A 14,019-nucleotide genomic window follows, 5' to 3' on the forward strand; every position below is an offset into this window, starting at 1 on the left:
CAAGTCAGAAGTCAATCCTGTTAGTTTAGTCTTCTATGACCTCTAGTCACAGCACGGTGACAAAACCGCATCTTAAAATCCTTGCTGAGCTTTCATGAAGAGCAAACACAATGGGACTTCCGGCTCAACTTAAGGAAAAGAGCGCTGATCAGTGGCTTGTGTGCGTCTCAGTGTTTATTTTGGTATTTTACATTTTTATTTTGGTACTTTTACTAATGTCCTGATGTACTAATTAGATTGCGAATGTAATGTACTTCCGATATACTTCTGTCGTTTTTCTTTACTAATTAACAATTATTAAAATATTTGAACTCATGTTAAATAAAAAAAGGAAGGTATTTTTGTAGCACTTTTCTTACATCAGTCATTTCAGTTTCACTTTCACTTTAAATAAAATGGTTTAGGCTTGATGTTTATAATAAATCTTGTTAACAACTAAGGCCAGTAAGCTTTCCATTTATTTGATATTTATATAAATTTTTGTTCCTTTTTCTGCTAATTGAAGGACAAAAACGTTTATATCGTTAGTTAACATCTTGTTTATTTAGGGTCACAGGTAGTGTATTATACTATATTTCTGAATGACTTTTATTATTTAATAATTAATTTTTTAGGCTTTATTTTCCGTTTAAATAAAAAGAAAATATTTGTAAATTTTAGTTTTACAGAAAATTGATTTTTGATTAGATTGAATAGATTTATCTTTTTTAATCCCTTTTTTAAAATTAAGGATATGCATAAAATATTTGTTAAAGTGTAGTGAAACGTTTATATAACATGTTTATATCGTTAGTAAACATTTTGTTTGTTTAGAGCCACAGGTGCAGTAGTGTCTGTTTAGGTGTGAACCTACACTGGTTCGGTTACGAATAATATGCCGTCCAATCATTCGATATCTCGGTGCATTAACGATGCTTTCCATAAACAAAATATTTTACTTAACTGTACTTAACACATTAAATCTTGTATTAAAATTTATAATTTATAGATATATTTATATATTATTTGTAATACAATTTTGTCCTTTAATACAAGCAGTCAGATATATGTACTGTACCTTTCCTTTAATTTTACCTGCACTTTTTTTGAACGTATCAATCAAAACAAAAGTACATCCACAGAACAACAAATAAACAAATGCAAATATTATCCGCTTGCTTTTTGAGCAAGTTTATGATTGATCACATGCTGAACAGAAAGGCGGCGATTGGCTTTAACGGTCAGTTTGGCTTTGGCACTGTTCAGCAAACATATTAGCCCCTTTCACACAGTGATACCAGTAAATATAGTTTTTAGAACGACTTTCCCCGTAAATTAAAAAAAGAGCTGTTCACACAGGCGAGGACGTTATGGAATTTTTCCGGAAAAGAGCATTCACGCATCCATTCCAAAATACTGGTAAATTCTGACATCAATAACCAGAAATGACCTCTAGCAGCAGCGCTTGTATTTGTAAACATTTGACTACATCACAAACTCTGTGGATGGATCAGTATTGTGAACAACTTCGATGAAAACCAATAGAGAAACACTTTCGCAAGTAGAGATATACATAATAAGTGTGTGTGCTGGCGCTTACGGGCTGTTTCACGGGCACTCGCAAAGCTTTAGGGTAAACAAACAACGGCTTATCATAAGCATCTTATCGATAATTATTTACACGGTTGGCATTAAGATGAACATATAAACATTTTCTGACTAATTTCTAGTAGCTAAATGTGTCTGGAAAAATATTCAAAGGCTTTTATTCTCATAAACTGCGCGGACGTGAATGCGTCTGACTGTTCTTATTGGCTAAAGCAGACGTCTCACGTCAGCACATTTTAGACGTGCACGCGCTCTTTCCGGCAATCTTTTTTCTGCGTTTACACAGCGCAGCATTCTGGCAAATTACCGGTAATGTTACATCTTCTCTTCCCGGGAAATAACCAGAACGAATTTACATGTATTTTCAAAAAGGGCCTGTTCACACATACACACCTTTGCAGAAAATTGCCGGTAATTTTCCGGAAATGTCTGAATGTGTGAAAGGGGCTAATGACACGAACACTGATGTTAAACAGCTGCAGCGATCAGAGTTTACAGCTTTTATTTTTACTAGCTGGGTTCTATTGCACTTCACCGTCAGTGAAAGACTTTCCAGCAAACTAAAAGCAGTGAATTGGCACACTTATCTGGTTTTTAAGTAGTTGGACCATTTTAATTGCTCGCAGTCTCCTCCCTCGCTATATAATGCATATGTGATAAATGACATCAGTACATGATAACCGGTTATGATTATTACTGAACCGATCCTGAATTTTTCGTGTCTGGATCGAAAAAACAATTCATTTTGACACCCCTACAATTTTTATTTGTATTTTTTTTTATCCTCTACAAACATGTGATGATAAATACTCTATCAGCTCTCAATGACTTTATAACACACTGCTCAAGTATTGCAAAGCTCACAGCGAGTTGTGAAAAACAAAACACTCACTTGACTTGCTCCCATGTGCGCGTCCCCAAGTGAAGCACCCACAGATCTTTATAGTGATAAAACTGTTCTCCGTCAGGAGACGCAAACTCGCCCCCAAACACCCACATCTGTCCCCCACCCTGGGGAACCACCACTGCCTGCAGGGAGATGGAGAAACAGCAGCAAAAAATGTAAATAGGGACAATGACTTCTTATGTTAACACAGTCTGACCCCTGGTGGACAAAAGTGGAATTATATATAATGCATTAGCTGAATATAAATCAGTGTTATGTTTTTTTTTTTATTATTATTCATGTGTTCTGTACTTAAATATTTAAAAGAGTACCTGTTGAGCACAGCGACGTGGAGGAGGGTTCGGGACGTCTGCTTTTACCCAGCTGTTTTTCTTTATGTTGCAGAAGTATAATTCATTGTACAAAAATGTCTGGAAAAAAATGAGACATTTGAGGGAAATCAAGTCAAGGCTTTTTGGGGAAGCACGTAGCTTGTGTATATATTTATGCCACATTTGCACAGTAACAACACAATTATTATGCATTTACCATTTACCTACCTACTTTACAAAGAGGTTGTATTGGTTAACATTATGTAATATACATTAGTAAATACAAATTAACTATGAACAACGCATCTGTTAAACATTACTTAATCTCTGTTAATGTTAACTAGATGTATATTAATGCATTAACATATGAGCTTAAGGTGAACAATTACTTGTCTAGGTACTTTAACTTAATATTTCTTCATGGTACAAATTAATTTTTCTAGATACAGCAACTTACTTTTCTAGACATCGCAAATTAATTCTAGACACCGCAATTAAATTTTCCTAAGTACAGCAACTTAATTTTTCTAGTTACCTCAACTTAATTTCTCTAGACATCACAACTTAGTTTTTCTAGATACCGCATCTTAATATTTCTAGTCGGTACAACTTAATTATTTAATTTTGTACAACTTTTTAATTTAGATTTACAGAGATATAACAAAAATAAACAAAATTTTAATACAAGAAAAAAGACACAAATGAGCTTTCATTAATTCATTAATTTTCCTTCAGCTTAGTCCCTTATTTATCAGGGGTCGCCACAGCAAAATTAACGGGCGAACTATTCCAGCATATGTTTTACACAGCAGGTGCCCTTCCAGCCGCAACCCAGTACTGGGAAACATCCATACACTCTCACATTCACACAAGCACTCATACAGTATGACCAATTTAGTTTATCCACTTCACCTACACCGCATATCTTTGGACAGTGGGAGAAACCGGAGCACCTGGAGAAAACTCACCCTAACACGGGGAGAACAAGCAAACTCCACACAGAAATTCCAACTTCCATTCTGCTTTTCTATAAACCATATCATGACTTTCCTTGCTTCCTAGTGTCAATTTAGCTTATGCGTGTAGCTACAAACTAGAGAAAATTGGTTAGGGGAAACAACTTATGCTGCAAAACACTTCATAAAGCAAAAGTTCACCCAATAATGAAAATACAGTCACCATTTATTCTCTCTTCACTTGTTTCAAGCCTGTTTGAGTTTCTTTTCCTCTCTTGTGAATAAAAGAAAATCTTTTTTAAAAATGACAGAAAACCGGTAGCCATTGACTTCAATAGTACTTTGTTCATACTAAGCGTGACAGTGTTTTCCAGTTTCCAACATTCCTCAAAATATCTTATTTTGTGTTCAAGAAAGAAAAAAAAGAAATTCAAAGGTACCAAAAACCAAGGTTAGTTAATGGTAAATAACATTTCATTTTTTTTATGATAATTTAATGATAAATAATTTCCAGTTGGTTAAAACTTGTCACTACATCTTATACTAGTAGTAACAAAATTATTCAGGAGTTTCTGGAACATGACAGCTCAATGACCATCTCATATCCACAAATAGTTAGGTGTAATACATAACTAAAGGTTTACCAATTGGCATAGCAACAATACTCACTTTCTTTCCATTGAAAAATTCCCCTCCAAATAAAATGAGCTCGTCTTTTTCGGGATGGGCGCACAGTGAGGCATTCAACCTGCAAATTAAATGAGTTGTCAATCAAATGTCACAGTCACGTCACGTGACGTGACTCACACCTGTACACAAGAACACACCTGGGAGACGGAGGCGCGCAAGCAGTCTCCACCACTTGCGTCTTTTTCGCGTCCAGAGACTGAAATTCGGCGATTAATGCCTCTAAATCCTCCTGTTTCAAAAATATGCATTTATTTAAATAGCATTCATGCCAGGTTCCCAGTATCCGTGTTGCTATCTTATGCTATAGAGTCACTTACCTCCTCTCTTTTTGACCTTTTGGACACTTTCTTTTCCATTTTGGCGGCGGTTTTCTCCGCTCCTTTTACTTTCTTTTCTTTTTTACCCTTTTTACCCATTTTGATGATTTTGAACAGCACAGCTCGAGCAAAAGCGTGACAATTACACCCACATGGCGATTTAAATGAACTACAAGAAAACCTATCAAACACTTCCGCCAACAACACGCTACTCTGCGGATACATTTGACCACGTATGCGCTTTAGCGCCACTTGCTGGTCTGGATGTGATGTGGTGGATTTGTTTACACTAGCAAAACTTCACAAATATGATGATATCTATCTATCTAAACTGTTTATAATGAAACATTCAATTGAATAATCTTTAAAGTAGATTTTTTAACAATATCTGATAGCCTTCCCTGCTGAAAAATCCAGCTTAAACCAGCCTAGGCTTGTTGGCTGGTTTTAGCTGGTCGACCAGCCTGGTTATAGAGGGGTTTTGGCCACTTCCAGGCTGGTTTCCAGCCATTTCCAGCCTGGTCTTAGCTGGTCAGGCTGGGAGATGACCAGCTAAAACCAGCTTGACCAGCCTAGCCAAGCTGGGAGTCCAGCCAAAACTAGCTATATCCAGCTTAAACTAAAATTTACTTTTTAAAAAAATAAGGTATTGTAGGCCTATAGCATCATTATAGCTAACTTTATCTAAAAATAACCACATATATTTAAATAAACATTACAGTTTTTCCCTTTTAACTAAAATCTACCCCAACGTCAGACATCGACCACCTGAAGAAAGTAATTCGCACACACTCCACATCCTGTATGGATATGAAGCCTCTACATTCCCCTCAACAATGTGGAATTTGTTAACAGAGTGAATGGATAAGGTTTACATTCATTTACCATGGTATTTCTGTGACCCACTTGCAGCTCCGACACCAATCCTCCTAATCAGTGGCATTGGCTGGATTAAACGAATACTGAATATGTTATCTACAGTCATTATAATGCACTGACCTAACAAACAGTCATGACATAGCATGTTCAAATATTACATGATGGTTCAGGAGCCCAGAGGAAATTAAAGAGATCTAATCTTTGAGAAATATCCTCTGCAGAGGTTATATCGCATAATCAGTGTTTTTATTGTTACTCTAGTCACAGTGTGTGCATCTGTGTGAGACAAAGAGAGAGAAAAACTAGAAATGTTATTCAGTATTTATTTTTTTTTACAAATAGCGGAAACAGCCATTATAAAGCATTAAAGACAACTAAAACATTTTGCTACATCACTGATTCTGTTAGTTGTTAGTAAATTTAATAAGCTTACATAACACTACCTGACAAAAAGGCTTGTCGCCTATCAAGTTTTAGAAACAACAAATAATAATTTGACTTCTAGTTGATCATTTGGTATCAGAAGTGGCTTATATAAAAGAAAAAGGCTTCTAGATCACACTTATTTTACCAAAATAAAACAAGATCATGCCTTAATTTTTATTTATTTCCATACAGCTCTACAATAACTTATTAATAAAGTCATCTGAAATGGAAAAGAAAGCGTTCTTGCAGGACTCCCAGAGTTCATCAAGATTTTTTGGATTCATCTTCAATGCCTCCTCCTTAATTTTACCCCAGACATGCTCAATAATGTTCATGTCTGGTGACTGGGCTGGCCAATTCTGGAGCACCTTAACCTTCTTTGATTTCAGGAACTCTGATGTGAAGGCTGAAGTATGAGAAGGAGCGCTATCTTGCTGGACAATTTGCCCTCTCCTGTGGTTTGTAATGTAATAGGCAGCACAAATGTCTTGATACCTCAGACTGTTGATGTTGCCATTCACTCTAAATACTAATACTAAATGAAAACACAAACCATGACTTTTCTTTCACCAAACTTGACTGATTTCCATGAGAATCTTGACATTCTGCTACTTTTCCAAACGATCAACTACACTGTAAAAAGTGATTAGTTAAAGCGAGTAAACCAATTGCCTTAAAAACAACAAGTTGACTTTACAAAAATAAAGTAAACCCATTGTAATTTGGAACTACTTAATTCTTATAATTATGCTAATTGTACTTTTTTAAAGTCAACTCATCGCTTTTTACAGTGTCAGACTATTTAGCACATCTGTTTTCAAATGTAATTATCACACTATTACACATTTGGTGCTTCATTTAGAAGACACACCAAAGTCCAGAAGAGCAGATTCATTTTACTGTATGTCATTTTGCTACACTGTAAACGATTTCTGTTGTTTTCACAGTATTATACTGCATTTCTCAACAGTTTTTTACTGTATAAGCTGTGTACAGTGTGTTACTGTATATATTGTTGTTTTCACAGTAAAAATGTATTTTCAACTTTTCTATACTGTGAACATGGTTAACAGTATGTTACTGTAGATTTTATAATGAATTTTGGGGAAAAATCAGTTACTGTGCATCTAAATACAGTACTGCAAATGACCAAGAACAACTCCACACACACTATATATATTATGATTATTATGTTTATTTATTTTTAGACTAATTATTTTGTGAAGTAAATAACCTAACCAGTTTCTTCAGACTATTCAAAACTGTCCCCTGGTTTTCCATTTTTGGGTGCACTGCTCCTTCATTTTATAAGGTAACATGGAAATATTAAATACTATTTAATAAACATAACTTTGTGCTAAACCAAAACGTAAATTGGAACAAAAATAATTGATTCACGTAACCAAAGACTGTTAAACACACAAAATGATTTCAAAGTCAGCTTGACCAACCTGCTTTAGACGGATTCAAGAATATTGGGCACCCATATGGGCCACCGTAGAGGTCACATATCTCCGCATTTTCAAAACAATATTTTAAAATACGCACTTAATAAATAAACCACAGACTTGAGTTTAAAACAACTACATTCTCGCATGAAAAACGGTTAAAACTTTATATTATAACACATTTATTATCTAGTCATCGAAGACAGGGGCATGTCTCAATAATGTCCAGGCCGAGTAAAGCATGAGGTTTGCCGGATACATGAGTGATGGAGCGCCGTCAACCCCTGGAGGTCAGAATCTCCCCTATCGGCAAAGCACACTTAAAATTAGACATGATATCTAAAAACAAACCACAGATTTGAGTTTGGAAGAACTACATTCTCGCATGAAAAACTGTTAAAACTTCATTTCGTAACATATTAAACGCAATATTTATGATATGATCTGGCTTTTCTCATCCGCCATTATATTTGCTTGTTGGTGTAAAATGAACTCTGGGAGAAAAAAATATTAATTCTCAAAACACTTCAAGCGAACCTTATTCTTATTGTTAAAGTCAGATATATGCAATATTTTCGCTGGTAAAGTGAGAAAAAAAACAATATTTCTATTTTATCAATATCACGTTTGCACTGGTTCGGTTCAGAACTCAAACGACACCGAATTGGATTGAACCGTTTGCTCGGGAATTATTTTATCACATGTGTTCACAAGCACATTCAGCAATATGTGTATAAATGTGTGTGACCGAGCAGTATAACGAAATAGTAATGATTCATTGTTGTGTATTACAATAATATACAAAAAGGAATCGGTTTTAGGCGGATTCGACTCTTTACTGTTCTAAGGAGCCGATTCATAGAACCGAGCCGACTCGATTCGACCTTCACCAGGCAAGCAACGGCTATCCTAATTTGAAATCCACCTGTCGCCTTTTTCTCCCGTGAATTCATCCTCGGTAAGTTTTTAAAAGTCAAATTCTGTTCGTTAAATGATTGTTTTGTGTATTTTTCCATGCAGTGTGTGTGTAATTTTAAATAATTAACCAAGTTACGTTAGTTGTAGGTACTTATGTCACGTTATTCGATGCCAGACCGTGTTTGTAGTGTTTGCGAGGTATTAGATAACGTACAGTGAGTTTATCTTGAGTGAGTTTTTGACCATAGTAACGTTACCTGAAAAAAACGTAACTTTTACTTGGGGTTAACTGCATTAATGAATTCTCTATTTCAGCACAACACTGAGATGAAGGCAAAGTCACCATGAAAAGTTAAACGTTTAACGTTAAGGTGAGCTCTGGTCTTCATGTGGTCATTATGACTAAGTTATCATTATGGTTAAATTTGTAAACTGTAAGTTAGTTATTCACTAAACTCACTAATGAAACAAGTCTAACTGTTTTATTAACTTGAGCTGATAATAAAATTCAGTTTATGTCTTTTAAGCTAACGTTAATATTAACATAATTCATATTAATTGTCTATTTCTCACTGGTTAATGAGCTTATTGTATAGTGTGTCATTAATTGTACATTTTCTTTATGGTGTTCAGGTGTAGGGAATGATTTGTATACAAATTTATTTGAACCCCATACAGATTGGTATGGTTGTACCATAGATTTAGATTATTAAATGTTAAGTCTTATTTTACTCTTATCATATTTATCTTTTTTGCAGCTACAGCAATTGATGTTGAAAAACTGATGCTACCAATCTCTCCTCTCTTGATTATTCAAGGTAATGTTGATGTCTTCCTCATTTTGATTAGATTTTGAAATGTCAAGTTGTTCACAGATCTGTTGTGAGGAGTTTCATGTACAACCTCTTTTTCTTCTTCCAGTAGCGACGCAGTGGCACAGTAGGTAGTGCTGTCACCTCACAGCAGGAAGGTTGCTGGTTCGAGCCTCGGCTGGGTCAGTTGGCTGAATACAATGGCATAATAATTCTGCTTGCTCTCAGGAGGTACTTGATTTAGTTTTCCTCAAGCGATACATCAGTTTTAATGAGTAATGCGTGACACTTGAATTGAAGGGACAGTTCACCCAAAAATAAAAATAATGGCATCTTTGGCATCCTCCACTTGTTTCAAAATAGTTCAGATTTTTTTTTTGTTCCATTGAACACACTCATATATTTTTTTTAAAGAAATTTGGTTCAAATATGGATGTCAATAGTTACAGGTTTCTAACATTCTTCAAAATATCTGCTTTAGTGTTCAACAGAAATTCAAACTGGTTTAAAACACATGGAGTAATGGTGGCAGAAAAGTAAACTATCCTTTTAAATATTTTATTCTGAGACTTATTTATATGTGTCTTGTCTTTTGCCATATTGTCTTTCTAGCTCCAATTGTGATGGACCTGGAATGCGACACCAGTTACTCTTAAGTCAAGAACCAAATAAAGCACAGATGTGGAGGGATCTGCAACTAAACTAACTGGAGGAAAGGAACCTTTAGGTAAAAACACCTGCTTTATTTAGATCTGAAGTATTTTATTTGGCATAGAGTATTATTTTTTATTCTTATTCTAATTTTATTTTATGTATATACTGAATATAAGTCATTGAAATTTCACAAATGATTGAATATAAAATATCATCTAGATGTCTTATTTTTCATTGTCTTAAACAGGGGTGCTCAACCCTGTTCCTGGAGATCGACCTTTCTGCAGAGTTTAGCTCCAACCCTGATCAAACGCAACTAAACAAACTAAATAGTATCTGAAGGAGCACTTGGTAAATAAAGACAGGTGTGTTTGATCAAGGTTGCAGGTGAGCTCTGCGGAAAGGTAGATCTCCAGGAACAGGGTTGAGCACCCCTGATCTAAATGCTCAAAAATGCTGTTTCCGAGGCGAGGTTGGATGTAGTTCAGAAATAGATTCATTAGGATCAATGCTTAAAGTAAATGTTTACTTCTCTCTGTAGACCAAACATGCTTAGTATCTCTCACATTTTAATAAATTATTTATTTTGGTTAATTTTACATCTATATATGGGTAAGCAAGTATTTAATAAATAAAATGATTTTAAACCACTTGACTTAACCAAATGACTCTATTACCCTAGCTGCTGGGAAAAAAAAAACATGTAAAATAACAGATTTTTTTTTTTTATTTACAGTGCGGGTGAACATACTACCTTGATGTCCAGCAAAGGCTGCACAAGAGCTCATTTGATGGCACATATTCTGTCCTGTCTACATCTCTGACAACCTGGAAGTGCTTTGACATCAGTGAGTAATAAATCTTCATATTATCATGCATTCAGGGTTTCTGTTTTAAAAAATTTGGTATTTAAATAATTTTTAACGTTTTACTGATGCTGTGCACAGTAACGTCATGATGATTTAATTTGAGGCAATGTCACTCGTGAGGTGTAATAATATTTATTTGTCTCACTGACATGCCATCACTGCATATTGAAATACAGTAATACGAATTGACCGCAAAATATTACCACAAACTTTTCATGAAGTAGACTGCTTGACTACTCTTCAGTTCTCTGCTCAACTTTAACACATTTGATCGTGTCGCTGCACCTCTCGGCAGATTTTGCCAAAAATGAATGCTTAGTGATTACTTTGTTTTATAGGAACCAAATGTCATTAACTTATCATTAGCATTATTTTTTTGAAAAATCACCCATGGCTTTCATGTTAACGTAATCTTGTCTGTAAGTTAGAAGTGGATTTTCACATGTTAAAAGTACTTGATTAACATTATTCACAATAAATTAGATTATTTTATTTATTTATTTATTTTTAATATGTAGCCTCTTAAGGTCAGAATGAACTGTGTTCACCCCTCTTAAATCCGTGGAAGCGCTAGTGTGGTCATGGAATCAGATATTCAAGTTATACAGAGTCAGATATTAAGTTAAGATGAGACTTTATTTTTTACATATCTGTGTGGACACTTGACTAGTGTTGACTTGACTGATCTTTTCCCCATTAACATTAGTGTAATTGTAAATTGACAACAAACTATTTCCCCAACAAAAACAGTAAAAAACAGTGTTATATATATATATATATATAAAACTGCAGTGCGGTGTTTGGTTTCTAAATTAATGAAATAATTTGAGGCATGATTATTTTTTCTCCAGTGATTGATTTTGCTTGTCATTTTTGCAGGATCATCAGAAGTGCTGCTGCCCTTTTTCACTGTCCCTTTTCCACAACATCATTTGACCTTCATCATTTCGTGTCTTGTAGCAATATTTTCACCTGTTTTTAAAATTGTAATACTTTTTGATGCATTAATTGTTGACTGGTTTTAATGATCAATTGTTCATTAGTGTTCTGTTGCTTTGTTATATTGAATAATTGCTACTGTTTCAGTATGGTTTACACAATAAACTTTTATTGTGAAGTTAAAGTTTCAATTTCTTTATTTTTCTTGTATTTCTTGAACAGTTAAAATAATATTTGTGCAATTTTTGAAAATGTTTTGCCCAATATAAAGTAGCACTATTAAATACAATAAAATAACATTTAATAACTGTAAAATACTATACAGTAATAATGAAAGTAACGTTAAAATACCGTAGTTCTGCATGGTAAAAATGTACAGTGAAATACTGTTTTCAGTTTTGCAGTATGTGTATCACTACTGTAATTGGTGTTACAGTAAAAAAAGAAAACAGTAAAATGATGTATTACATTTTACAGTAAATCTAATACTAATGTAATTAATATTACAGTAATGTTACTGTTTTATGAAATACAGCAGCTACTGGATAATTGTTGCCAGTAACTTACTGTTAATTTAACAAGAAATCGTTTACAGTGTAGATACAAAAAAGCTTGGAAAAACAACCAAATATAATAATGGTGTACTGGAAAAAAAGGGATTAGTTTACTTTTATTTTTATTTTTTAATTGACAATGGGCTTGTATACATTATGTTTGTAAAGTCAACTTGTTACTTTGAAGGCAATCGATTTACTCCCTTTAAGTAACTAATCACGTGTAGAAGTCAAGTTATTATTTGTTGCTCTTACAACTGGGATGCAAGACAAGACTTTGTCAGGAAGTGTATATGCTCAAAATATGATTTCTGCCGTTTGTTCAAACTACTTAAAATGAGCTAAAACACAATTCTTGATCATTTTTGGACAACCTAGTTGTTTCATGTTCAATCCACTTAAATTTATAAAAACTATTAAGTTAACTTAATCGATTTGAGTTGGGACAACATGAAGAAATTGTGTGGAACCATCCTCTTTGATTTTTGTTGTTTGTTCAAACAACCAGTATTTTTTAAAATAGCTGAATAAACACAAACCCTGAGTTTTTCTGAGGACAACTCATTTGAAAAAACAATTAAGTTAAGTTAATCGATTTTTTTTTGAGACAGCATGAAGGAATTGTGTGGAACCCTCTATTTTTTACAGTGAGCAGCAAAACACTAAAAAATATTGACTAATTTTTTAAATGTATAAGGGATAGTTGATAAAAAGCTGCATTTTCATTCATTAATTTTCTTCTCGGCTTAGTCCCTTTATTAATCTGGGGTCGCCACAGCGGAATGAATCGCCAACTTATCCAGCACATGTTTCACGCAGCGGATGCCCTTCCAACCGCAACCCATACCTGGGAAACATCCATACACAACCAATAACCCTCATACACTACGGACAATTTAGCCTACCCAATTCACCTACTGTATACCCCCTGTCTTTGGACTGTGGGGGAAACCAGAGCACGCGGAGGAAACCCACGCGTACGCAGGGAGGACATTTCGTTGCTTGGTACTTGTACATGTGTAATGACAATACAATTGAATATAGTCTAATCTAATCTAACATGCAAACTCCGCACAGAAACGCCAACTGACCCAGTCGAGGCTTGAACCTGCGACCTTCTTGCTGTAAGGTGACAGTACTAACTACTGCGCCGCCGATAAGCTGCTTAATAACTAGAAAATTATTTTCTAATATTTCAATGGACCTAGTATTCTGATTTATCACACCTAAAGACACTGTTCAAATGTTGTATTTCAAGATATCTGTCAGGTGTTTAATTTAATTAATTTATAAATAGCTATTTATTACTGTATTAAGGGTATTCATGCTATACATGCTGTTCATGCTGTTGAATGCTTGATTTCGATTGGCTGTTGAACATCCCAAGGTGTGCAGTTATGTACAGGAAAACCCACGACTAAAATAGTGAGCATTACCACCTTAGGAGCATTTTTTTTAAAAATTCAACAACCTGTCATTGATTATTCCTTATCATGACACAATGTGATTGCAAAGCTGTTTTAATTATTATAACATATGCTATTGTTTATGTTTTCATGTTGCCATACTTTTTTAGATACTATAACTATTGCTATTGAACACCTATGTACTTGTCAATAGATAAACTGTAATAACAAATATAATTTGCCTACACTGTAAAAAGTGATTAGTTAAAAAAGCAAGTAACCCATTACCTTTAAAATCGACAAGTCTTCACTTAAAAAAACGAGTAAACCTGTGGTTGCACACAGT

The 14,019-nt window shown here is 34.4% G+C and overlaps 1 protein-coding gene and 1 long non-coding RNA gene across 13 annotated transcripts in view; one reads left to right on the forward strand and one right to left on the reverse strand.

The window, feature by feature from the left end:
- Nucleotides 1-4,971, reverse strand: part of klhdc4 (kelch domain containing 4) — a 31,649-nt gene extending 26,678 nt beyond the window's left edge. For 11 of the 12 annotated variants that reach the window (XR_012399952.1, XR_012399953.1, XR_012399954.1 and 8 more), the window contains exons 1-5: nucleotides 4,769-4,967; nucleotides 4,589-4,680; nucleotides 4,431-4,509; nucleotides 2,806-2,904; nucleotides 2,480-2,616 (exon numbers count right to left, since the gene is read on the reverse strand). Coding sequence is in view for 2 of the 12 variants with exons in the window: in XM_073942257.1 (XP_073798358.1) it covers nucleotides 2,480-2,616; nucleotides 2,806-2,904; nucleotides 4,431-4,509; nucleotides 4,589-4,680; nucleotides 4,769-4,867 (506 nt within the window). In the remaining 10 variants the exon portion in view is untranslated. 12 annotated transcript variants of the gene reach the window in all.
- Nucleotides 4,972-7,771: 2,800 nt separating this feature from the next.
- On the forward strand, nucleotides 7,772-11,895 carry LOC137495640 (uncharacterized). The gene is made up of 7 exons (XR_011015597.2): nucleotides 7,772-8,479; nucleotides 8,755-8,810; nucleotides 9,198-9,257; nucleotides 9,361-9,482; nucleotides 9,864-9,978; nucleotides 10,642-10,753; nucleotides 11,654-11,895. It is a non-coding gene; the product is annotated as an uncharacterized lncRNA (long non-coding RNA).
- Nucleotides 11,896-14,019: the final 2,124 nt, after the last annotated feature.

Source organism: Danio rerio, chromosome 25, assembly GCF_049306965.1.
Source record: "Danio rerio strain Tuebingen ecotype United States chromosome 25, GRCz12tu, whole genome shotgun sequence".
NCBI classification, from domain to species: domain Eukaryota; kingdom Metazoa; phylum Chordata; class Actinopteri; order Cypriniformes; family Danionidae; genus Danio; species Danio rerio.